The sequence below is a fragment of the Spermophilus citellus genome (assembly GCF_964194105.1).
Source record: "Spermophilus citellus genome assembly, chromosome: 9".
Taxonomy (NCBI): domain Eukaryota; kingdom Metazoa; phylum Chordata; class Mammalia; order Rodentia; family Sciuridae; genus Spermophilus; species Spermophilus citellus.
In genome coordinates, this window is record NC_138191.1 from 22,631,475 (window position 1) to 22,658,406 (window position 26,932).

The 26,932-nt window shown below is 40.9% G+C and overlaps 1 protein-coding gene across 1 annotated transcript; it reads left to right on the forward strand.

Moving 5' to 3' along the window:
* Window positions 1-1,182: 1,182 nt before the first annotated feature.
* On the forward strand, window positions 1,183-26,358 carry LOC308656757 (uncharacterized protein; the record flags this gene model as incomplete). Its single annotated transcript, XM_081308129.1, has 11 exons — window positions 1,183-1,305; window positions 3,263-3,492; window positions 3,968-4,019; window positions 4,753-4,883; window positions 6,109-6,157; window positions 6,954-7,129; window positions 13,494-13,700; window positions 16,834-16,944; window positions 23,890-24,116; window positions 25,066-25,209; window positions 26,206-26,358. Exons 2-11 carry the CDS (start codon window positions 3,291-3,293, stop codon window positions 26,356-26,358), a joined length of 1,452 nt encoding a protein of 483 aa, XP_081164255.1. The 5' UTR covers window positions 1,183-1,305; window positions 3,263-3,290.
* Between the last annotated feature and the right edge of the window lie 574 nt (window positions 26,359-26,932).

The following is a 26,932-nucleotide window of genomic DNA, read 5'->3' on the forward strand; positions in this document are numbered from 1 at the left end:
GTCACTGGTTTCCCTTGCTAAACCACTCTGTATTGCCTGTTTTCTGTTGAGCATTTTTATCATCTGTCTGAGAAGTCTTGGGGACTTTCTCCCTTAAAAAAAAGTCAGTTGTTCCTTTAAAAGAACTACAATGAGAATGACATGAATAACTTCTTTCTGCAGTGTTATCCCAAGATCCTGGACAGTTCTGCCATAGCAAAAACAGCAGCTTCACAAACAACACCAATATATCATATGGTGTAAAAATATTGACAGGAAGAGGCCTACAAGGCACAAGTTCTGTGGGACTTTCCACATGCAGGAAGCTATATTCACTTGATAGGAGAGTGTAAAATTCAACTTTGGTTATGCATAAGGTTGGCTCACTTCTATGGTTTTCACTCCGAACTCTTTTCTGTATCCAAAGCGGCTGTCTTGCTCTTCTCTGTAACTGCCACACTGACGCAGAGCCAACTCAGTGTCCAAATACTATAAAAATTATCCTTTAAACACATGGCACTGTCCCTGAAATCACACACTTTGTAGGCTGTTTTGTCTTTTCTTCCCAGCTCCCTCAGCTCCACTCCCTCTTTCTCCTGGGAGGCATGGTCTTCGTAAATCACTGGCACATGGATGCTTTTCTAACACCTATCTTTTAGGACAAGCATAAGTCAATGTGTAAGTCTTTTCTTCAGTCAACCTTTAACTTTTATACAAATTAAAAAATTTTAAAAAATTAAAACTGACAGAAGCACTGATTACAAACCCTAGAGTGCAATGTGGATTATAGGTGGGAAACAAACTGTTCTCAAGACAGTTTTCTTTACTTCACATCTGCAGAGTTATGTGCAGGACTCTGTATGTGGCACTTGTGGACTCATTGAAGGGGACACTAATGAGAAGGCTTTAGATGACACTGTAAAGGGACTCCATTGTAATAACTGTGGTATGCAACCACTTTTATGCATTCATTGAGTGTAACCTGCCTCAGTGCTTGGGCCTCACTGGAAACTGTGAACACAGAGATGGGTCGAACATAATCTTAGCTTATACAGAACTATCAGTCTTGTAAACAGGAAGTGAAAGAACTGATAGTGGACTCATTGGTGAGTGTAGCCAGTGCTGTATCAAAAAAATGTTGGTAGTTAGGTTGATCCCCCTACTAGTTGTTTCCAACAGGTCCCAGCATAATGATGGATGACTTCTCAGACCAACACCTGCTCTCCAGTTTGCCTCATAGAAATCCATATTCTCAAGATCTGAAGATGATTTTGATGACATCAATAGACACTGAGTATGTTCTGGCCAGCTGGAGAAAGAGGCAGGGTAAGTAAGACACATAAGTTCTTCCTTGCGAAGATTATTGTGATGTTTTCTCTAGACCTCAGCATTTTCTGTCCACTTCAAAACAAACTAATATTGTCATTCCTCAAAGTTCAACTCTTGTTTTTACTCAAACTTCATTTGAAATGCAGGTAAATAATTGAAATAATTTTCAGGTTTGCAGTCCAAAGGGAGGAAGGTGTGGCTAAAAGCCTGGCTTTCTGACATTCAAGTGCATGAGAGTCGATGACTCTTGTGTTCATAGAAGCAGAATAAACTAACTCCCCTGCTTTGCTCCTCAGTTTACCCTGTGGTGTGTATAAAATGTAAAATCTCCATGTATATAGAGAACTTACATTATAAGTGAGTTAAAGCAAATGAATGCATTTGCTGAGCTTGGACAGGTAAAGCACTGGGCTCATTTCCCTGCAGCATGCTAGGAAGGGTATCCAATCCTTACTGAAAAGAGCTTAATGTATCTGCTTCAGATTCAGCCATGGTTCTCAGTAGGTGAGAACATTGATTGCAGACACCAGTAGCCTGACCTAGTGAAGGGAGGATTGCCATGAAGAGCAGAGTCAGCACTGGACATTATCTGCTTTGGACTTAGTAAGAGGGATCTGGAAAATTTGTTCCAAGGAGCGTCCCACAGTTGAGGGTTCACAAAGACTTAGCATGGCTCCCCTCCATGTTTCTATTCTCCTTTCCATGTTCCTATTGCCTGAGCCAATTGGAACTTTTGTAATAAGTAAGGAATTCCTTCAGAGTCCTGTACACCAACAGATGTCCCAGTGAGAGAAAAGAAGCCACAATAAAAATGGAGTATAACAAAATAATATTGAGAGAGTGCAGAAAACAATTTCAAACACTCATGGTTTACTCTTTGTTCTGTATTTTTAGTGGATTTTGAAATAATGGCATATTCAGAGAAGAACATTATGGCTATATTACATTGACAGTTTTGCATTGTTCCCTTGAGGAAAAACCTTATGATCCACTTTATTATTAAGGAAATAATGAGGTGACCACTGGGTAGTCCTGTAGATAATTTTAACTTGTTGGGAAACCATTTCTACTTCAAGGATTCTCAACATATACCTATAGGAGTAATGTGAAATATGGTGTTTGGAGAAGGGAACAAAGAAAAGTTGGTAATATTGGCATGAGGGTACACAAGTACTGAGACTGCCCAATGAGTGGTGGTCTACGTCTGTACTGACCTTCTGAAGAAACCAGTGGATCAGCCATCATGAGCCAATTGGAAGGCAGAGGCTCCCACATTCCATGACATCTCCAACCTTCTAATTCTGTTAGACTGTTACCTAGCGCACTCAGCCCTACCTCCTCATTTCTGTCTTGAGTCCACGCTGTAGACTCAGGTGTGTGAATCCTTGTTTGAAAGGTGAAGGAGCTTCAAGTGTTGTGGACTGCTGAGTACTTGTTTCTCAACAGTAAGTGAATCATGACAGCTGCTGTCTTCCCTTAGTCCTGATGAATTCTACTTGGGTAATTTTATTATTTTTTTAAATATTTGGGTCAGAAGCACTCAAACACTTAGCCACATATGCAGCCCTTTTTTGTATTTTATTAAGAGACAGGGTCTCACTGAGTGGCTTAGCACCTTGCTGTTGCTCAAGCTGACTTCTAACTCTAGATCCTTCTGTCTCACCTTCTGAGCCTCTGAGATTATAGGCGTTTGCCACTGCAGCCAGCTCTTGGATTCTCTTTTTTTTTTTTGTTCTTTTTTTTTTTAATTATTTTATTGTTGGTTGTTCAAAACATTACATAGTTCTTATTATACCATATTTCACAGATTGATTCAAGTGGGTTATGAACTCCCATTTTTACCCCGTATACAGATTGCTGTGTCACATCAGTTACATTTCCATTGATTTACAAATTGCTTTTCTAGTGGATTCTCTTGTTTTTAACCCATAACATGTTTGGGTTTTCTTTGCAGGTCCTGGCTGTACATTTACTGTACAAACATGGCAGTATTCTTCAGCCCTTCCCCTGATGGAGGGGATGAAATGAACCTTGATGGAGAGCCTCAGATGAAACTTAAAGAAATCATACGGGGACTACAAGCTGAATTACAAGAACACAAACTGAATTTCCGGGATCTGGAAGAAAAATTCATCTTATGTCAATCTACCGTGTATACCCTTGCCAACCAGTTCCAGAAATATCGTAAGTTGCAGATAGGTTTATGGTCACTAAAGTGAGGTATGATTGTCTGTTTCCCCTCTGAGAAAAAGATTCTCTCCAAATTTTTTTATCCTCTTTTCTTTCATCAAAAGGAAATCCATCATTTCCAGAAGTAATATATTGTTATTTTGCCTTCAGTTTACTAACAATGGAATAATGAAACACAAAGACTACAGCAACTTTTAGTTTACAGGGAAGTGTAGGGTGGGCATAGGTTAATTCCCAGTTACTGATTTCTACTGGAGACATGAAAATGCCTTTTCATCCTCAAGAATAGCTCAAACCTTTTTTAACAGTATTCTCTTGTACCATATCAGATCCACAGACATATAACAGCCGTGTTGGTAAAGGTCTGGGACTAATAACTCTCCATTCAGTTCAGGCTTCCCCTGTGTTTGTAGTGAGTGATGTAGAAACTACTCATTGACTGACTGGATGTTTCTGAATTTGATTTCAGGGAGTGGTGCAGAGGAGGAGAGTGGAAAAGAACAGGACTTGCTGGCTCCCAGGTAACAATGAGTGTTAAGAGCCTGGAAGAGGATGGGTTAAATATGAGGAGGGTCCCCAGATGAGCAAACCAAGAGGTACAAAGTGTCCACACTATTCACATGCAAAGGCAAACACAAGCTGCTGGTATGACTGCATTCCTCAATCACGGAAAAAGTCCATCTTTTAAGGAGGTGTTTTTCTTTTCTCTGTCGTTCCTGTCTGTATCCAACTAGAAGTAATCAAACTAACTGAATGTTTTGGTTTTTTTTGTTTGTTTGTTTGTTTTTTTACCTCACAGAATTTACATCTCCTGTCTTGTATGGGTCCATTGAGTATGAGATATAAATCTGGTTTCTTTCTGGTCTATAAGACTTTTTGGCAGGAATGTCATAGCCTTGGGTGGGGGGAATACACACACACACACACACACATATAAAAATGCATGCACACACACACACACACACACACACACATAAAGTCCATTTTCTGTGTATGCTGTGGCTCATGGTTGTATCACACAGGGAGAGTGGAGTCTCTGTCCTCAGCTCTTTTCTAGTCAGTAGATTGAGCCCCTCTTCCTATCTCCTGTCATGAAGACATGTGCACCCTGCCCACATCCTAGGAGGATCATTTTCTTTCTCTTTGAAAGGAGTACCCTCTTGTTCTTCTGTGACCACTCCCTTAGGCCTCTATTTAGACCAACTGGGACTCATATTTACTACTCTCATTTAATCGTACTCTTTATCCCTCCAGTCTGAGACAAGCCCCACAGGAGGAGAAAGAAATCCTGCAGGACGTATTGAATGAGGGCTGTAACACTTGCCCCAGTCACTCTGAATCATCAGATATCCACCAGCCCCCGTGCTTCAGTGCTGATTTCTTGGGTGAGCATGAAGTCTCCCTTTGTCTAGCTGCAGCTCATGACTACCCCATTAAAACACAAATGCACTCCTATTAATTATACTTCTGAGGGTCCAGTGGCAAATTCAGGATGGTAAACCTAGAACTAACAAGAGCAGGGAAGTTGTAGAGACTGTAACCTACTCACAGGTACCATTTATGTGTGTGCATATCAGGGCTCTGCATGACCTTATTCTTACAACCTAGGACAACTGATCTCTCCTACAGTGTTCTTGCTCATGTTTGATCCTTTGATTACAAGCACAAGCCTATAATCCCAGCTGCTCAGGAGGTTGAGGCAGGAGGATCTTGGGTTTAAAGCCAACTCAGAGGGCATGGGATGTGGCTCAAGTGGTAGGACAGTCACCTAGCATGCATGAGGCACTAGGTTCAACACTCGGCACCATAAAAAAAAAAAAATAAAGATATTGTGTGTCCACCTAAAACTAAAAAAAATTTAAAAAATTTAAAAAGCCAGCCTCAGGAAAAAGCAAGGCAGTAAACAACTCAGACCTTATCACTAAATAAAATACAAAATAGGCCTGGGGATGTAGTGCAGTGGTCATGTGCCCCTAAGTTCAATCGCCAGTACCAAAAAAAAAAAAAAAAAAAAAGAACATTGAAATGGTTAATCTTGCTTACATTAAAATGCTAGAATCAGGTGGTGGAAATGTTGGTTTATATCAGAAAAGTTCTGAAAGAGGAATTTCCTTCTAGTACACTGCCAAAGTTAACTTTGAGATCCTTAAAAATAATCCCTAGTATTGAGAAAAATGAGGCTCAGGTATTTTAATCCTCTTCCTAGAGAATGAAACTGGTTCTGTTTGAGAATTGTGAGGGGGCCCAGAGCCACTAAGTCTTGGAATGAGCTTTGTGGAAGGAAGGAAGCTGCGGTTAGTGAAATTCAGAAGAACCTGGAAGAGTATCCAGGGATCAGGAGACCAAAATGCATTTTGACTTTGTCCAGTTACATGAAGAGCATTCCATAATAATGATCCACCCAGTCAGAGACGTTGTGCATGATGGATCAGCATAGCATCTCAGACTATTTCTTTAAACTCAACATGTGAGTTCTTCCAGGTTAAGTCCCTTAGTTGCTCCCTGAATTATATATACATAAATTATGTCTTCTTCTGAGGGAGGTGTCTGTACTGGAATGAGTAAAGTGGAGTTATTTAATGACTTCTACATTTCTGAATATGTTTACAGAACACCATGACAATGAGGACAGTAATAAAGAAGAGTCACTTTATTTCAGGTAACAATGAATGACCAGGGGCTAGAAAAAATGGGTAAAATAAAATGGGTGCAGGAATCCCGAAAGTACAGAGCATAAGGTCAAATGTAGTCAAAGTTTCTTAAAGGCACAGTAGGAGTGCTGATTGCAGTGAAGTTGTTGATTCTATCCAAGATGATGGAACCCATTAGCAAAGTTCTCTGTCTTCTTTATGGTATTGTAAGAGTGAGTCTGCTCAAGAAGAACTGAGCAGCCTTGGGCACTTCTAGATCTTAAATAAATCATATGTTCCCTTTGTAAAGGTCAAACTCAGGATGAGATCCAAAAATCATTTCTGTACTGTTAGCCTGAGCTCATCAACAGGTATTCCATAGCAAGAAAAGTAGATAGAACAAAAATGATATCATGTCATAATATGGATGTGCAAAGAAGGCAAAATGTCTCTGAGACTCTTCAATTCAGGAGACTATTGATCAGACACTTGTGTCTAAAATTCACCATGCTTTATGCACAAGGTTGGCCCCTGCTATGCTTCTCATTGTGTGATCCTTCTGTGACTGTACCTTATAGGCAGAGCTGTGCCCTCTTCCTCTTGAGCTTGTTATCTTGTTATCAGTACACTGAGCAATGGTGGCCCTTGGTCTCTCTCATACCATGGCACCTAAACTATGTCCTTGAGATGAAAATGGTTTTTTGAATCATTTTTGAAGGGAGGCACCTGTTTGGGACTCCACCCTTCAGCTTTGAATCGGGACCAGCTGGGAGACTGTAATTTCTAAACCACCATGATTTCATCTTTCGTTCTTCCCTGCCTCAGCTGTCCCAGCAGTCTCAACAGTGAACTGCAGGAAGAAGAAGAGAATGACCTCCAGCTGGATGAAAAATATTTTGGGGACTCTGGTCATCCTGATTCATGTGACACACAAGAACTTGTCAGAAGCTCTGTGTTCCCATCACATGAGCCTAAAGTCAGCTCTACTGTGGATGGAACCAGTGAGTACTTTTATCCTAATTCAGATGAATGCAACTTGTCTCTGGTAAATCACAAATTCTCTGCACTCAACTCCACTATCTAGGCTGAGACATGCCTGCAGAGCCAGGAGACCCAGTTTGTTTCCCAGCAGGTGTAGAGGTCAGGTGGATCTGAAGCTTTGTTATTTTTCTTGCCAGGTCAGTTTATTTTTAATCCTGGTCTGCACTGTGCCAGCCATAGTTGCGAGTAGACTGGAGTTAGGAGGAGGGGATTAGAAGCACCTCACAGACATCACTACAACTTGTTCCAGGAGGGATTGGTCAGACCTCAGTCTTTAAAGGGGTTAAATCATTCCTTCTGCAGTGTCCTTGGAAATTGCATTTATTTTCTAATGATTTCCTCTCTTCTTTTCATGAGATAGAATATTCAAAAATCATATGGAAGTCTCTTATGGTTCTTGAGTGTTGACTCAGTTTCTCAGCTTCCTCTGAGAAGGCTATCCTTCAATCAATCATTCCTGTTTCTGTTCCACCATACATTGCTGTAGTTTTCAACCCAAAGGAGCACAAATGTTTCTTTCCTCCAGAGATTACATGTTGAATCATCTGTTCCGTCTGAGAGTTATGTTCTCATGTAAATTGTCAATGGCCAGTGTACATGATGGGGAACTGGCCCAGTTATTCAGACAGCAGAGAGCATTTCTCTCCACAAGTTCCAGGATTGTCACTCTTGTTGAACAAGAGCCCTGAGTGATAGTAGCTTTATAGAGTATGTAGAGAAAAAAAATATATTCTTCTTTCCTCTCTCAAGGTAGAGTTCAACTTTTCCTCAGATAAACTTTTGAAATTCTTGAGTCTTTACTCATTAAATCAGTTTTTAGGAAGAGCAGAAGTCTGTGATGTCTCCCTGTATCTGAATGTTTTATAGTAAAATTAACTGACTAAATTCATTTCCCAACCCTTGCTTTAGTCAGTGCCTTTTCAGGTGTGACCATCTTTTTCTTTTTCCCATTTCCACTGAGGTGCAGTGATGCAAAGGTTTAATCTCAGTGTCACAACATTTCAGAAACAGAAATAAAATACATGTGGTGAACTATAACCACTGCCAGGTGATCTCTGTATACAGACTACTCCATTAAATCCTCAAGAGACACTGTCCACAGTTGGTGGTGTCTCTACAGTAGTGCTGCGGACACTGAGATTCAGCATGGTCACTGCCCCCAAATCTCCACTAGTGTGTGGTGGGAACACAGGGCCCATGTCTGCCTGACTCTTCAGCCAACATATTTTTACTGCTGTGCAGCCTGATCTTTCAAAGATGAGGCTGGGTTGGGTGTTCACCCATTCCTAATTCTGTATGTTACAAATGTTTTTGAGACAATTTCAAACAGAAACAGAGACATTGCTTCTCTGGAACAAAGAATTCATAAGGCCTCTCACATGGGTTGTTGAGCTATTAATCAGTATACTTTGTCCCTGGGAAGAGCCAGTGCCTCATCCATTCCCTCCAAATAGAGCTGGACACAGTCACCTTTATACATGAATCTGAAATGAAGAAAAAGAGCATTCTAATTGTACAAATATTCATCCTGTGTGGGTTCTCTGACCCTAATGTGTATATTGTGAACAGGACACAGCTGTAACTACAGTAGTGGTGCTGACCTCTCTACTCAGACCTGTCCTCTGTGTACACAGAAAGCCCTGCAGAAACAACATGAATATAACTAAGCTACAGCTTGATATTTTGTTGAGGACTTTCCCATCTTGCCCACTAATGGCATGTAACAATACTTTCAGAATTTGATAAATGGCTCCAATAGTTGTAGAGGATCTTCTACTGTGAGCCTTGAAAAATGTCAGCAGGGTTCCTCCCTGCTAAAAGCAGGCAACAGAAAACATGACAAAATTCTAACCCGATTTAAAATATTTATTGCAGATGACCTAGAGGGTAGACCTGGCTCTGTGGTCATTCACAGAAGTGGTAGAGAGAGTGAGTCTACATTGAGCTACAGCCACCTTGAGACTAAATTACCCCAAAGCCCTTCAGTCTGAGTTCAAGGTAGTTTAAATGTAATATCCTTGTGGGAAGGTGAGACTTTCCCAAGGGACTTCACAGATTTGGCCACTTTTCATAATAGACACTATATATAGGAGGGGCTGGAGGTTTAGACACAGTGGGAAAAAATATTGTACACAATGATTGAGGGATCCAGCCTCAAGGAACTGAAAGAAGTAGATTGAAGGGGAGGAGATTTGTTTTTGATATAATGAGACTAAATAGGATTTCATGAAAAGGAATGGGCCAGGATGTCAGGGGTTGGACATGTAAAAGGAGTTCTCCTTCCCACCAAAATTATGTAATGATAGAGTGGCTGGTAGTAAGCATGGCATACAAGACCTTTGTGAAGAAACTGTCCACGTTGCCAAGAGTCCATGAAGAGATTCTTGTGTCAGTGGCCATTTTCAATCCTTCCAGGTCTAATCTCCTTTTTTCTCTGTTTCACCATTGCTTTCACAAACAGGTATATTGGTTTAAGATACTTTCTCCTTCAGGTCAAGAGGATCTCTCATGCATGGTACTGAGTGTCTTCAGTGACAGATGATTAATGATGGATGAACTGAGACTTGGGGACACACAGTACATGAGAGGCAGGGAGCAGCATCTGTAGACAAAGACCTGATTGCTGGAAGACAGTGAAGCAGAGTGAGAGTCAGGGAGGAGGCAGCCTGACAAGGAAGGATGGTGTATGGGAGTGTTGGGATGTGATGTTGGATAACCTTGTGGGGCCAGGAATGAGGACTTCAAATGCAAGATGGGGAGTTGGAATTATTCAGGGGGATGTAGGAATACAGTTTTCACAAGCAGAGAGGGAACATGGTAAGAGCAGGACAGTGAGTTAGAAGGCTAGTGAGGCTGGGCTCAGTGGTCCCAGCAGGAGGTTCTCTCATGGCCAGGAGTGTGAGGCCAGCATGGGTAACACTGTGCAGCTGTATCTTAACAAAAGTAAACCTGATGGGAGAGTTGATCTTTGGGGGACTTCACAACCAGAGAAGGTAGTGAGGAGGAGAGTGGAAGAATCTAGACACCAGTAATGAGAGTATGATGAGGTGTGTTCTCAGGGTGATGGAGCCAAACAGTCAGATTGAAGAAATTTTGAGAAAACTGAAGCAGATCGTGGTGACAATGAGGGATTTTCAAGGAGAGTGTGTGGAGAACACAGTAGTGGGCAGCAGGCCCCCTTGTACCCAGTTCTTCCTGAGCCTGACCTGGATTGACATGAGGCTGCTGGAAACCTCCAGTCAGTTTAATTTCTGAGGACATCTATTCATTTCCCTAGGGACATAGAACACAATTATATCAGGAAGAATGTCCAATTTGCCTCTGTAGTATGTGGAAAATATAAGGATTATGGACCCGATCTCTCTTCACAGTTTCATACAATTGATTTACAATAAGGAGCCAGCTCCTCTGCTGCATTGCTTATAGCTGCTAAGAGCCTCCAGGTGGCAACAGACTGTACATGTGTATGGATTGTAGGTGGTACATAGACCACAAGGAATCATAGGCTTCCGAAATGCAGAGAGGGAATGTTATACAACCACTCGACACCCCTTTCCATGGTATCCTATATTCTTTCCATGATCTTTCCTCCTTGGAGAGAAAGATCAAGAAATCTTTTTATTTCAATCACGTCATTGAGTCTCAATAGAATGTCCTCTCTACAAACAGATGGAGTGATGGAGTTTAATAATACTGAGAAAATAGCCTTGAACTCATTTTTTTCTTCAAAGCCATCTGAAGTGGATGATTTTTCTTCAGGGACACTCTTTTCTGGACACCTGCCTTTGTTGTTGTTGTTCTTGTTTAGTAACATACGACAGTAGAATGTATTTTGCAAATTACACATTAGTAGAGTATAACTTATCCTGTCGATGATCCCGCTCTTTTGGTTTATGATGTGAATTTACCCTAGTTATGTATTCAAATACAAGGCTAGTTAGGTCCAGTTAATTCTATTGTCTTTCCTGTTTCTCTCTCCCCTCCCATCCCTTTATTTTCCTTTGTCCAATACAGTAGATTTCTATTATTCCCTTCCCCAACCTCCCTTGTTTCTGGTTAGCATCTACAAGTCAGAACATACAGCCTTTGGTGTTTGGGATTGGCTTATTTCACTTAGCATGATATCTCCAGTTCCATCCATTTACTGGCAAATGCCATTGTTTTATTTTTCTCAATGGCTGAGTAATATTCCATTCTCTATATACATTACATTTTCTTTATCCATTCATCTGTTGATGATGTCAAATGGTGGTTTCATTCCAAGTTTTCTAAGGAATCTTCCTACTGCTTTCCATAGTGCCTGCTCTAATTTTCAGTCCTACCCAAAATGTATGAGAGAACCTTTCTCACTCCATTCCCCACCAACATTTATTGTTACTTGAATTCTTTATAATTGCCATTCTAATTCAAGTGAGATGGAATCTCTGTGTAGTTTTAATTTGCATTTCTCTAATTGCTAGAGATGATAAAGAGTTGTTCGTGTATCTTTTGGCCATTAGTATTTTTTCGGCTGTGAGGTGCATGTTCAGTCCTTTGCCCATTTGTTTATTGGGTTATTTAATGTTTTTTTTTTCTTTTGGGTTTTTAGTTTTTTGAGTTCTTAATACATCCTGAGGATTGAATACTCTTGTCTGAGGTGCATGTGGTAAAAATCTTTTCTCATTCTGTAGGCTCTCTCTTCACGTTATTAATTGTTTCCTTTGCTGTGAAGAAGCATGTTCTCTCGGTCAGACTGAAAGCTGCGATTCTCTGATATAGTGATGTGAGCTGGAGCCTGGGGCCTAGGGTTAGATACACTCTCAGGTCCTGGGCTGGCCTTTACCAAGTGCATATCTTAGGTGCTTTCATCTCTTTCATTGTTTATTAAAATAATTTCCATAGTACCAGTTCAATAAAAATAAAAATTTTTAATGAAAGCTTTGACTCTGTAATCTCAAATCCTCAGATAACTTCTGGAGATTTGATAAATATAATTTCACAAAAGACATTTTCATTTGATATAGAGCAATTTTTCAGTAATAGTATCAATCCTGGGCCCACAAGTCTGTGTCCTGACATATCCAGCTCACTTTTCTCCTTTCCTCATCTCTTTGAATTAATGTGACACCTTCACACAGAAAGTGCACAAATTGGTCTCCCTGATGATTCCACACTGAGTCCATCCTCTCCATTCTTCTGTCTCCACAGCCATGTTGCCAGTGTCCTCACAAGGACTCAATTCTGCTCAGATGTGAAGACTGAGTTTCAGTCCCTCCTGCCCCCTTAATCTGGGTTGTGTTCATCTTGATTCTCTGTCTCCCTCAATATCAGCTTCTGGAGCCTGTGGTTCTCATGTCAGGTAGCACACTCATCTGACAGATGTGGGCAACCTTGCACTCATTACAAACCTCTGAGGGTCATGCAAGAGGAGAAACACCTGTGCCTCATGTAGGGCACTCCCTGGCATGGGCTCAGTGTGTGTCACTGGTGTGTAGTTCTTGAAGCACATGTGATAATTTAGGGAGGTTCACCATCTTTTCTTCATGCTGAACTCTCTAGGATGATCCCACAATCCCAGTCAAGACTCAGCCTACAGGCTCAGTTGGATGATAGTGTTCTGGTGTCTCACAGGGAATTTTTGAACATCTGCTTTTCAAATGTCTCTCTTTTTTTCTTCAGGTTTCTAAATTATTTATGACTTCTAGTGGCCAGAATATTGATATTATACAATCCCACATGTAAATGTTCATAATTTTCTGTTCATCAGATGTATCCATTATATGTTAGGCATATACAGTAGTTCTATTAGTAATAATGCCTGTATATAAAATAAGTCAGTCAGAGTAAGATTTAAAATATTCCAAGGATGTTTCTTCCCCAGTTCTCTACTTTCATATAGTTTTCCTTCTACTATGATTTTGCTTAACTTTGATAATCTCTATCTGATTAAAAGCTCTGTCTAGATCTCTAGTGTTATTATTGCCTTTTATACTGGGGAGCTATAGGTGTCTATAACTTCCATATTTCTTGAATATTTTCAAGAATTGGAAGCACTCTTGCCTCCTGTCAAGTTTATCATACTGGATATGCCAGAATCATCAACAAAATGAAAGCATCAGTCCCAATGTCTTTATTTTTATGTGGTAGTGAGGATAGAACCCAGGGCCTCATGCATTTGAGGCAAGTGCTCTAACTCCAAGCTACAACCCCAGCCCTGAAAGTATCAGTCTCTATAAGCTACACATCAATACTTAGACTTTCTTGTGCAAGGCTGCTTTCTTGATTAGGTGACTCTTTTGGTTCAATAGTTGTGTCACAGGATAATAGTTCCTGTTTTATTTTCAGAACTGAATTTGGATACTTGCATTGAACTGCAGAACCTTCCCAAGCTTGAGGGTGATGCCCTTGGGGGCTTGGCTGTCAAAACACCTGGATGTGAGCTGCATGTCCTCACTGATACCATGAGTGTCCTGAAAGAGAAGATCATGAAAAGAAAACAACTCTTCTGCAAGTGGAGAATGGCATGCAGATTCCCTGGACTTCAAGCTTCAGGTAGAGTGGTGACAGCTCCTGTGGCTGTGGGATGCACTTTGCCATTTTAGCTTTCTCTATGAGGATGTAGCTCCTTCTGCTGTGATTTCTCTTCACCATTGGTTCTTTCCAAAACAGATGGAGACTGTCTGGTCTTATGTCTCTATTTTATGGTCTCCCACCCTGAGAGGCCTTTCCATCTCCACCTCCTGTTTGCATTCTGAAGTCTGCTCTGTTCCTACATCTGCTGTCCTGATATTCCCTGTAACTGCCACGGGAAAGCCCAGCTTAATTGGGGGTCCTAATCCCATGAAGAGCATCTTTCAGACACATGCCACCTTCCCTGGAATCACACACTTTTGATCTAACCACCTTCCTTGACTCCGCTGCCTCTTTCTTCTGGCACATGGCTCCTTCTTGGACCCTCCTTGGCAAACAGGACTAAGTCAACCCTGGATTCTTATCTTGTACACACAGAGGAAAATTGTGAAAACTGATGGGAAAGATTATGACAACTGAACTTCATCTGGGCTGTAGGTGGCAGACCCAAACAGGTCTGGAGTCATTTTGTCTTCACCCCTTAGCCCACTCCATTTTCCATGACTCCTTCTTCTGCTCATTCCTGATCTAAATTGCAATAACTCTCAAGATTTCCTGCAGATCTTATTCCTGTCTAGCCAAGGTGACTGAAGAACCCACATGGGCTCTGTGTTGAGATGGGTGAAACAGCACTATGTAATGACTCCTGGATGTTTTTGAATTGTTTGCAGAAAACCATGAAAATGATGATGAAAAAGACCAAAATTCACTGAATTCCAGGTAACAACAAATAATCTGGAGATTGTAAGAAAGGGCAAAATAAGGGGTTAAGGATAACCTGAAAGAATAGACCATGAGGTCAAAAGTAGACACATTTGATGACCAAATGTAAAAAAGACTACTGTTGGCAGTGGTGATGTTGACTAAGCCCAGTGTGATGGAGCCCTTTAGCCAGGTTATCTTTTATCTTCCTGGTGCTGGTACAGTGAGTGTGACTGAGAAGAACTGCACAGTCAGTCTTGGGCATTTCTTCCTTTTAACAAAAATCACTTGTTTATTTTTAAGTTGAATAATCAGAATTAGAGGCATAGTATCTTTCTATACTGTGGCCTGATAATCGCAGACAGGTATGTCATAGCAAGAAAAGCAGAAATATGCTCCCTTTCTACCCCTTTCACCCCTCAAAAAAAGTATTATGTCAAAAAAATGGATAGAAAAAGTTCTAGAAGGCACACATTCTTTGGGCACTCTCTCATGTACCAGGCTGTATTTGCTGGCCATCTATATGTAAGTGTCAATATCAGTCCTGCCCTAGGTTCAACTACAGCTTTTCTTCTCATTGTATGATCCTTCTGTAGTTGTACTTTATAGATGAAGTTGAGCCTCCTTTCTCATCAGCTTGTAATCTGGCCAGTACACTGGACACTGGTGCTCTCCCTCTCTCTCTCATACCATGGCACCTGAACTATGTTCATCAGATGAAAATAATTTTATGGATCACTTTTGAAGGGAGGGATCTGTTTGGGGACTCCACCCTTCATCTTTAAATCAGGACCAACTGGGAGGTTGTAGCTTCTAAACCAGCTTGATTTTTTTCTGTTATTCTTCCTTGACTCAGCATTCCCAATGGTGAACTGCAGGAGGAGAAAGAGGATGACCTCCTGCTGGGGAAAACTTATTTTCTACCCTCGGATCATCCTAATTCATCTAACACACAAGAACTTGTCAGAAGCTCTGTCTTCCCATCAGCTGAGCCTAAAGTCAGTTCTGCTGTGGATGAAGCCAGTGAGTACTCCTATCATAATTTAGATGAATCTAACTTGTCTCCCTGAGAAAGCAAAAATTCTCTGCACTCAACTCTACTGTGTAGTCTGAGATATATGCATGTAGAGGCAGGAGACCCATTTTGTTTCAGAGTAGGTACAGAGGTCAGGTGGATCTTAACCTTTGCTGTTTTCCTATGGCCTGGTCAGGTTTATTTCATTGTTGCCTTTTCTGTGTCAGCCATATATTTGCATGTAGGTTGCAATTAAGAGGGAGCACATCATGAGCACTTCAGAGACTCTGACTGATTCTGTCTTTAAAGTATGTCCACTGTGCTTGGCATGGGGCTCAGGCCAAAAATCCCAGTGGCTTAGGAGGCTGAGACAGGAGAATGAATTCAAAGCCAGCATCAGCAACAGTGGGGTGCTAAGAAATTCAGTGAAACCCAGTTTGTAAATTAAACACAAAATAGGGCTGGGGATGTGGCTCAGTGGTCAAGTCCCCTGAGTTAAATCTCTGGTGTCCCCCCGCAAAGAAAAATATGATGTTCACCATTTCTATTCATGATCTTTTCTGCCTGTGGATCAAGATCAATAAATTCCTTTTTTTGTCCCATGCCCTGGTGTCTCTGTAGAATGTTCTCTCCAGAAAATGTAACTAAGATTAATCATATTTGGATAATAAACATGAACACATTGTTACTTCAAAGCCCTCTTTGTCAATTGGATTACTTTATTTTAGGAACTTTTGTATGGGCACCACCCACCCAAGAATACCTAGGCACATGTACAAAAGATGACATGTCCATTGGACACATGATTTCTGTCACTGTGCCTGGGTCGCTAGGTTGGGTCAATTTGCAGGGACATAAAAAATGGGTTGTCCAGGAGTGGTTAGCAAAGGAAGAATTGGGATTGTTACTGAACCCTCTTTTCCTTTCAACTTCCTCAGAGAAGGCCCAAGGGCCTTTGAGTGGACATGTGAGCCCATACATATCATAGATGCAAGTTTCCCATGCACAGGTGGAATCAAGAGCCCAAAGGAGCAGTTGTCCATCAGATAAATATAGAGATCCCTCTTGTGTGTATTACCCATTGTTTATACATGTGCTTTATCATATATAATGGGTATACATGAAGTATATCATTATTATGCATACTTTTTAATTCCTTAGGATGAGTTTTCCTTTCTTTAATAATGTGTTTGTTTCTCCTTTGATTTTGCTTGATTTTTATTATCTCTTTCTTCCCCAAAGCACAACCTACCTCCACTCTGATTTTCTAGTGTTTGGCAAATATATCTGGGTGCTATTGGATTTTACAAATCCTGTCTTACTTGCACATACTTACAGAGCATGTCCTCAGTGATGCCACAGTTGTCTGCAAACAAAGGATAATTGTAAGAAAAATTCTGATGAGCAAGAGGAAACTAGCATGCAGATTCCCTGGCCTTCAGGCTTCAGGTATGTTGGCTCTGGGATGCACTTGACTCCTTTTAACTCTATAAGACTGGAGCTCATCCTTCTGCAGTGATTTCTCTTCACCTGTGCTTGTCTCCAGCAGCAGATGGAGCCTCTGTTGGGTCTTATCTGTATTTCCCATGGCCTTGTAGCCCTGACCTGCCCTTCCATCTACACTTCCTGTTTACATTCTGAACTCTGCTCTGTTCTCACACCTGGTCTCCTAATATTCTTGATAACTGACACAGGGAAGCCCAGTCAGATTAGGGTCCCAACCTTATGAAGAGCATCTTTCAGACACATGCTACCTTCCCTTAAATTCTATACTTTCTAGACTTTTTTGCCTTCTGTACCTGATTTCCTTGACTTCATTACCTCTTTCTGCTGGGAATGAGTCTTTCCGAAGTTACTAGCACATGGATCTCTCTCTGGGGGTTTTCATAGGGAACAAGTCTAACTCAAACCTGGGTTGTTATCTTTTTTTAATATTTTTTTTTAGTTGTAGTTGGACATAATGCCTCTATTTCACTTATTTATTTTTATGTGGTGCTGAAGATCGAACCCAGGGTCTTGTACATGCGAGGCTAGTGCTCTACCACTAAGCCACAAACCCAGCCCCCTGGATTGTTAACTTAAACATGCAAATTAAAGTGTCATTTTTTATTATTTTTTTATTACTTTTTAGTTATTCATGAGAGTAGAGCCCATTTGATATCATATAGAAGCATGGAATATATCTTAATCTAATTAGGACCCCAGGCTTTTGATGTACATAAAGGTGACATTCTCTGCATTGTGTTCCTATATGTACACAGCAAAATTATGTCAGGTTCATTCCTTTTCTTACCATTCATTTCCTTTCCTTACGGTACTCTTTTTCCTTCATTTCCCTTTGTCTAATACCTGGAACTTGTATTCTTCCCCTCTTCCCTCCTTAGTGTAGATTAGCTTCCAAATGTCAGAGAAAACATGTGATATTTGTATTTGGGGAGATTGACTTAATCCACTTAGCATGGTAGTCTCCAGATTCATCCATATATTGGCAAATATCATAAAGTTATTCTTCTTTATGGCTGAGCAATACATGTTTGTGTATATATATATATCAAAACCTAGGTTGAATCCATAGCTTAGCTATTGTGAATTGTGCTGCTAAAAACATTGATGTGACTATATCACTATAGTGTGCTGAGGATAGCCTCTTCAACAAATGGTGCTGGAAAAACTGGAAATCCATATGTGGTCAAATGAAATTTAGTCCCTCTCTCTTAAAACTGAACTGAAAGCATATCAAAGACCTTTGAAGTAGACCAGAAACCCTGCATCTACCAGAAGAACATGTAGGCCCAACACTCTAACATCGAGGCTCAGGAACTGAATTCCTTAAGTACACTCCTAAAGTTCAAGAAATAAAATCAAACATCCACAAATGGGATGGCATCAACCTGAAAAGTGTTAAAACTGATGAGCAATCATCCTGGATAAAAAGCTGTATTGCAAGACCAGAAGATGGTGAGATAGTGGAAAGCTGCATTACCTTGTCTCATGAGCACAGCAGCAGGAATATATCCACTTACTGAGGTTGATGAAAAAGGAATTTCACAAAATATAATAGTGTACATTCAATTGGACTAGGGAATCAGAAATTTGAGTACAAAAACAAAGAATAAGAATATATAGACGCCAACACACCTGCCACATGGGTACCGAAAGCAGCAAAGATTCCCCACAAATGAAGGGGAGAACACAGAGAAACACAGATTTAGTACAGAAAAACCTGAGATCAGAAAAGCTGCCTAAACTTGGTTGATCCAGAGGTTGCAGTATTTAAAATCTTAGCAATTAGAGAAATGTAAATCAAAAGTACACTGAGAATTCACTCACCCCACTCAGAATGGTAAATATTAAAAATAAAAGCAACAGTAAATGATGGCAAGGATGTGGGGAAAGAGATTCACTTAATACATTGCTGGTGGAATTGCAAATTGGTACAACCATTCTGGAAAGCAGTGTGGAGCTTTTTTATAAAACGTGGAATGGAACCGCTATTTGACCCCATTATCCCACTCCTCACTTTATACCCAAACAACTTAAAATCAGCATACCGCAGTGACATAGCCACTTCAATATTTAATAGCAACTCAATTCACAATAGTCAAGCTACAGAACCAACTTAGGTGTCCTACATCAGATGAATAGATAAAGAATTTGGTATACATACAAAATGGAATACTACTCAGCCATAATGAAAAATAAAATTATATCATTCACCAGTAAATGGATGGAACTGGAGACTATCATGCTTTGTGAAATAAGGCAGTCCCAAAACCCAAAGGCAGAATGTGGATGCTAACTCACAACAAGGGAGTGAAAGATTAGAGGTTCATTGGACTAAACAAAGGGGAATGAAGAGAAGGGGAGAACATGTAATAGGAAAGACAGGAGAATGAATAAGACACATCTTTCCTATCTTCATGTATGAATATACAAACAATGAAGTTCTTCGTCATGTACAACCACAATAATGGGGGATCCTATTTTCAACAAGTTATAATTATTCTATGTATGTATAGTATGCCAAAATATGCTATTATGTAAAAATAATATTTTAAAAAAGAATTTTCAATAAAAATACTGTATTCCTAGATTTGGAGTTGTAGCTCAGTGGCAGAGCACTTACTGATTGGATCCTCAGCACCACGTAAAAATAAATAAAGTAAAAGTATTAAACAAAAATAGCTCTGCCAAAAGAAAAATACTGTATTCCTAAATATATATAGTAATTCCCACCACTTCAAGTTGGGATGTTAATATATTAGCCTACATAGTTGTCTCCTACTATCTAATTCTTGAACTAATTTTCTATTTCAGTTTGTTTTTTATTATTGGTACCACTGTTAAATACAAAACACCCGACAATAAGTAATGCTGCAGAGCTCTAGTAACAAAAAGCATGATATTGTCTCAAAAATAGACCCAAAGACCAATAGGTCAGAATAGAAGACAGAGACAAATCCACATACTTAGAGCCCTGTGGTACTTAACAAAGGTGCAAAAATATACATTGGAGAAATGAGCCTTTTTATTAATAAATGGTTCTGGGACAACTGGATAACTATGTAGAAAAATAACACTAAAACCCTATTTCTCACCCTGCACAAAACTCAAATGAAAATGGATCAAACACTTAGGAATTAGACCAGAAAACTTACAACTGTTAGAAAAGAATGTAGGGCCAACATTCTACATATTATTGCTGGCACCAGCTTCCTCAAAAGTACATGAACTGAAACTATGAATAAATAAGTGGGACGCCATCAAACTACAAAACTTCTTCCCAGCAAAGGAAAGAAAGAAGAGTGTGAAGAGAGAGCCTACAGAATGGGAAAAATATCTTGGTCAGCTACTCATCTGATTAGGGATTAATACCCCAAATATATAAATAACTCAAAGCACTTCATACAAAAATATCCCAAATAACCCAATCAATAAATGGGCAATAGAAAAAATGAAATAGAAACTTCTTAACAAAAAAATTACAAATAGCCAAATAGATGAGAAAAGGTTCAACATCACTAGCAATTAGGGAAAGCAAATGAAAGCAATACTAAAATTTTATCTCACTCCAGAATTGCAATGTTCAAGAATATACATAAAAAAATGCAGGCAAGGTTGTGGGGAAAATGTACACTTGTATAGTGTTAAGGGGACTGCAGACTAGTACAAGTCCAGAAACCACTATAGAGATTCATCAAAAAACTAGAGATGTAAACATCCTATGAGGATCTGCCCACTCCTTGGTATTTTGCCAAAACTTCTAAAATCAGCATACTACAGTGACAGCTACCTCAATGTTTATAGCAGCACATTTCACAATAGCTAAATTATGGAATCACCTTAATAGATAAATAAATTTTATAATTCTGACACATATATATGATATGTGTGTAAACACACACACACACACACACACACACACACACACACACACACTGGGGTTCTTCAAAGGCATAAAAGAAAATGAAATAATGACATTTACAGGTAAATGGATAGCAATGAGAATATCATGCTACGTGAAATAAGCCAAACACAAAAACTCAAAACTTGAATGTTTACTCTCATGCAGAAACTAGAGTAAAACAAAGGAAATGGGGAGGGCAGGATAGGATATCATACAGATAAAGGAAAGAGCAGTAATGGAGAAGATTGAGAGGCAGAGTGCAGAGATGGGTAAGGGGAGGCAATGCAGATGATTGTTTTTTGTTGTTGTTATAGATGAACGCAATATATTTATATATATTTTTAACCTGGTGCTTAGGATTGATCAAAGGGACTCAGGCATTTGAGGCAAGTGTTCTCGACTAAGCCACAACCCCAGCCCCAGAATGAATTCTTAAAAAGTTGTTACGTGGACATATAAATATACCACAGGGGACGCCACCTTTATGCATAGGTAGAAAGAAGCAATCAAATATCAATTAATAGATGAGCAAAAAGAAGTTTAGTAGAGTAGATGAAAAAGATTTGGGAAATGTTAGGGTGAATGGGAGAAAAAAGAGAGAGGGAAGGGGGCAATCATGAACTGAAGTCAAATTGCATGTGTGTATGATTTTGTCCGAATGAACCCACTACTATGTATAACTACACAGTTCTAATCTTAAAAAAGAAATATAGGTAAGAAAATCATTATGAAACCTAAAAAGGCAAAAACAAATTTCTATGGAAGTTTGGCTATAGGTGGGAGACACATACTGGCCTGGAGCCTGTGTTTTCCAATGTCATTTATAGTAGGACAGGTTTTACTACATTTTTATATTTTACATGATCCAACTGGCAAAGAGGGGCACTGAGACATTAATAGACAATCAGGTGCTTGGCTTTTTAGTTGCTCTTCCTTCCACCTCACTAGGCTCCGTCTCAGTATCACAGACCTTCCACACTCTCTAGAAGGGCTTCCTTTTCTTCACCTAGGGGAACCTCAGTATGTGGCACAATGCTCCTGTCCCTAAGGAAACCAGGGCTGTGGAAAAGTGCTGGGTGGCAGGCACATTTATTCCACGTGGTAGACATCCACTTGTGCCCCAGTCTCTTGCCTGCCTCTTCAGATAAGCATGTTCACCAGATTTCTCTGGCTCTCTTCAATATCCAGCCTCTATCTTGCCTCCCTAGTTTTAATTTGAGTGTTAACAGAGGTCCCACTCCCCAGCCTCTTGACACAACATTCCACTCTGTGTCTTCTGTTTTGTCTTTTGGGGACACCAATTGATTCATGCTCTCCAATCACCTCCATGGCCATATCCTCAATCACTTCTGCTCAGGTTTCTCTAAGTCTGAGCCTTGACATTCTCATGCCAAATATTCTTGGGTCATGTTAATCCTTATTTTCTCTGTTGCGCTGAATACACATTTTTCAGATAATGACCTCAAGTGTCAGATGAAAGTGGACTATTTCGTGGACTTTTTATTGTGGCCTGTAAGTAAGAGATATCTGTAAACTGTTAAGCACAGTACCCAGCTGGCAGGAAGTGCTCAGCATACATTAGGTTGCTGCCTTGCCCTTTTGGAGCTGCCATGGTGGGTGTGGTGTTGAGTCTCCTCTTCACTTCCTCCTGACAGGGCTTCCCTGTCACTGTTTTCCCATGTACCAGCTGAGATGCAGCAGCATGGCTCAGTCCCTGCTCTTCCTCTTGTTCCCAGCCCCAGAGGCCTGAACTGGAACCTGGCTCTGACCCACTCTCCTCTTAGCAGGAACTCCTTTTATTGATAGTTTACATTTTGATGAACTTTTGTAATACAGAGAATTTGAACCCAAGTTCTTCTGTGTGTGCCAGACCTGCCATACTCTATAGAGTGGTTTCTTTTTCTTCATTCTACCACTGAACTGCACCCTAGCCCTTGATAAATATTTTAACATATACATATTTCACATATATGCATATGTATATGTATTTTATAGATGTATGTGATTTTGTGCATATTGAAGTTTCACTACAAGGCATTGTACTAGAAAGCACATAGAAAATTATACATAAAGGTGGTTTATGAAACTGTACCTAACAAGTTTTTACTGGAAGTTACATTCATGTGGAATATCCATCCATCAAACATTTTTTTCCTAAATAATAGAAACATATCCATCTGTTAACTTTTGCTTTTCTATGTGACATATATACGCTAATGATATGAGAAGGAAGTCCTGGCACCTTAGATCTTGTGTGGTGAAGGCTAGACTGTGCATGATATGGGATGCAGGCTGTTTGTGATGTCCTTGACACTGGTTGTTTTTACTCCCTAGATTCAGGTATTTCCTCTGTATTTGGGGTGTTGGCATAGATTTCTAACTCTGGTCCTCCACAGCTCTTCTTTCTCTTCTCCTGGCTCAGATACTGTCATTGTCACCAGGACAAATGGTATAAATATGACAACTAAAGGGCTTGGACACAATGAAGGAAAATTATTAATGCAAATAGCTGGTGGTCCTCTGTGTGTCATGGGAATTTAGAAAATTTTCTGTGTGCGACATCCTTTTTCCTGACAGAGAAAGCATCGTCCATGTTCCTTGACTCCTCTGTGGCTGCCTTTCTTCTCATTCTTCTTCTTGCCACAGTTGTCCTTTTGCTCTCTTTTGGTCATTGCCCTGTACACATTCTTATTCACTTGTCTGTGCCTTTCTATCCAGAAAACTTTCATGTTTATAATATTGTCCTGAATAGCCCACTTGTCAATGAAAACAAAATTTGTCTTCTGGAAAGTTTATCATTATGTAATGATGTAAGAAAGATTATAAAAATAAAGAAACCAAAAGGTGTCTATGGGCTTGAGCCACCCTGCATTTCTGAAGGCTGCCTTTCTTGAACCTGTGCTCTCTCACTGTCTCTGCACTGGTGGGAACTGAGGATATTATCATGAATAACAGCAGATCCTTATTATTGTGGTTTTCTTTTTCAGAGCTGGATTCAAATGATCCTTCAGGAATGAAGAACTCTCTGAAGCTAGAGGGTGATTCTATGGATGGCTCCTTCGCCAACAAGCATGGCTGCCACATCATAGGCCACATCGATGACTATACTGCTCTCAGAGAGCAGATTGGGGAGGGGAAACAGCTGGTTGAAAAGATCCAGTCTCTCCTGAGGCCCACATGCAACTTCCTGGGCCTTGAAGCTCAGAGCTCAGAGGTAGTCACACCTGTAGCTCCTGGGTTCACCCTTTCTTTGTGCCCTTTGTCCTTAATTCTAGTTTCTTCTCCTCTATTTACTTTTGTGGCCTGCATCTCCCAATGACAGAGAAAGCATCTTCCAATTATTCTAGCCAAGCCCTTGCTTCCCTATCTCCTGATTCATTCTATGTTCTACTCTGTGGTACAGGAAGCCAACTAGATATTCTCCCTCAGAGCCACAGAGATGTCTGTGCAGTGTTGCCACCATCCTCAGCAAAGTATTTGTTAAGATTTGATGCCCATATGATGTTGAAATCAGCACTGTCTCATGGTTCATTATCTGTTACAGTCATGCTGGCCCATGTGGATTAAAATCAGTCAGATGGACAGGTAGTGAGGGATTTGCATCCTTATATGTGGAAAGAGTAAGAACCTGGCAATGGGAGGGAGGCAATCTGCAAATGCTTCTCAGAGTGCATCTCTGTTCAGAGACAACAAGGGCCAATGGCTGTGCTGTCTGAGCCACCAAAGACCCATGGATGTATAGACAGAGCCTTGCATCCAGGTAACCCCCACTTCAGGGCAAGACACAGACCCCTATTTATAAACCAACTAAGGGGCCACAGGCCCAATGTGAGAAGTCACCTCTTGTGCCTCAAGTTCACTGGTGCAGAGGGGTCTTTTATTGCATGCGAGGAAGGTAAAAGGTCTGTAGAGGACATGACATGGTAATGAGCTTTGACAGCCTTATATAGGGTGTCCAGGTGAGGAGTCATTCCAGGTAAAAGGAGCCACGCTTAAGTCCTGGGACCTCAAAGGGATGAGCTAGGGTTTTCCAGGTTCAAGCAGCCCCTGCTTTGTGCCTCATCAACAAAGGAAGCTTGAGTCTTGTGCAGGGCTGCAATGTCATGAGCCCTGAGATGTCTCAACTTCAGTGATGTCCATTCCTCCCTCCCACCTTTCCACAGGCACCAAGCAGCAAATGTTTCCATGAGCTAAGAAGCAGTGCTCATGCCCTGCAGCATATCCTAGATGAGTCAGCCTCGCTCCTGACCAAGTTCTGGAGAGCAGCTTTACCAAGCTTCCACGGCCCTGGGCTGCCTGGCAAAGTGGTAAGAGGCCAGTGTTGTCTTCTGGTATAAGCTTTGTTCTTCTGCCCCATGAGATTCTGTATTCTCAGTTCCAGGGCTTTCTGAGGGTCAGGAGCTACATAGGTTGTGCTGGATCTTAATATAGCATCCTGGAGGGAGACCCCTGGTGAATGTTTTCATTGAAGCTCTGATTACCTTACTTTGTCCTCACTCCCCAAACTCCAAGATAATAATTCAAAGAGAAGAAAAGGAAATGGAGAAGCACAGACATAGATGCCCTGGTAATCTATAAATATCTGCTTCCAATAAATCTGAAGTTTGAGCTGAAATTCAGGGGCCTTTGAAGCTTCTCCGTTCCTCAGGGCTTCTTGGTCAAAAGATCAAAGGAAGTCACTGTGATCCTGCAGCTTCTTTCAGTCATGCTCCTAGAATCCCAACACACCTTTTATCTCTGTTCCAGTCTGGGGAAAAGGTAGAGCCCCTAAAGAATTGTCCTGCCTTGGGTGGGCTAGTATCTGGATCCGCTCCCTAGTTTTTATTTCCATATTAATGTAACTGGTATGTTTGGGGAAAAACTATGCTAATTACAAGGAAGCACTTTGCCATCTTCAGATTCATACAGACATTTTGAAATGTGAACACTGTCATCAGGTAGCCCTGTGTCCCAGACATAGTATCTCTGAAATTCCAAATCCTGCATTGATGGGAGAAGAAGGGTGAGAAAAAACTTCTGCAAGGACTGATTTGGAGGTCTTGTTCACAGTTGGGAGTTGCTGTGGGTCTGGAGTCAGGGTCTCCTTGATCCTTGATTGGGGGCTTTCAGGTTCTCAACATTCCTACCTGTGGTCTTTTTTCCAACTGTTCTGAACTGAGGGATTGAGAAGCTATAATGAAGGAAACTCAGTCTGCAAGTGCTGAGAAGATTATAGAGTTCTACGTCTGATTGGCAGGAACCACAAAGAACTGGATATGTTTGGTGTCCAAACTGTTGTCTGAGAGCTTGTCCTTCTTCCCCAGGATGAGTCAATGGAGAGGGAGCTCCTGGATCTGCGAGCCCAAGTATCCAAACAGGAGAAGCTCCTTGAGAGCACAGCTGAGCGTCTGAAGACTGCCAACCAGCAGAAGGAGAACATGGAACAGTTCATTGTCAGCCAGCGTAGGTGCCCCTGAGCTGTGGAGCAGCAGAGGAAAGGGCTGGTCTTGCAGATGTCCCACTTGTGCTGCAGATAAACAGTGACCACAGAGGCACTGGAATGTTGGGAGGGGAGAGTCTGATGCACTGGGCCCAACCCTCCTGTGACATGAGCAATTGTGGTTGCAGAGGGAGCAGGGACAAAGGGGTCAGCAATAGGCCATGATTGAGGGGTGAGAAGAAAATGCTCTAGAAAATGCATGCCCAGCAAGTAGAGCCTAGCTGGAAATTCCTTCTTTGTGGGGCTCTTTTCTTCTTTCAGTGTCCAGGACACGTGATGTTTTGAAGAAGGCAAGGACTAACTTGGAGCTAAAGCGACGATTGCGTCTTACACAGTCACAGAGCCTGCTTCAAATACATCACCATCTGACATCAGATCTGTAAGTGACCCTGACCTCCTTTACCTTCTAGGAGATATCTGGTCCACCGCACAGGTCTTAGCTCCTGGATAGCCTCCTCTTAAGACTCCATACCTTCACCCTCCTGCCCGCTCAGCTTTCTACCCTGTTATTATTCTCCTCTCGTCACCATCTGTCCCCTTTAGCCCAATTT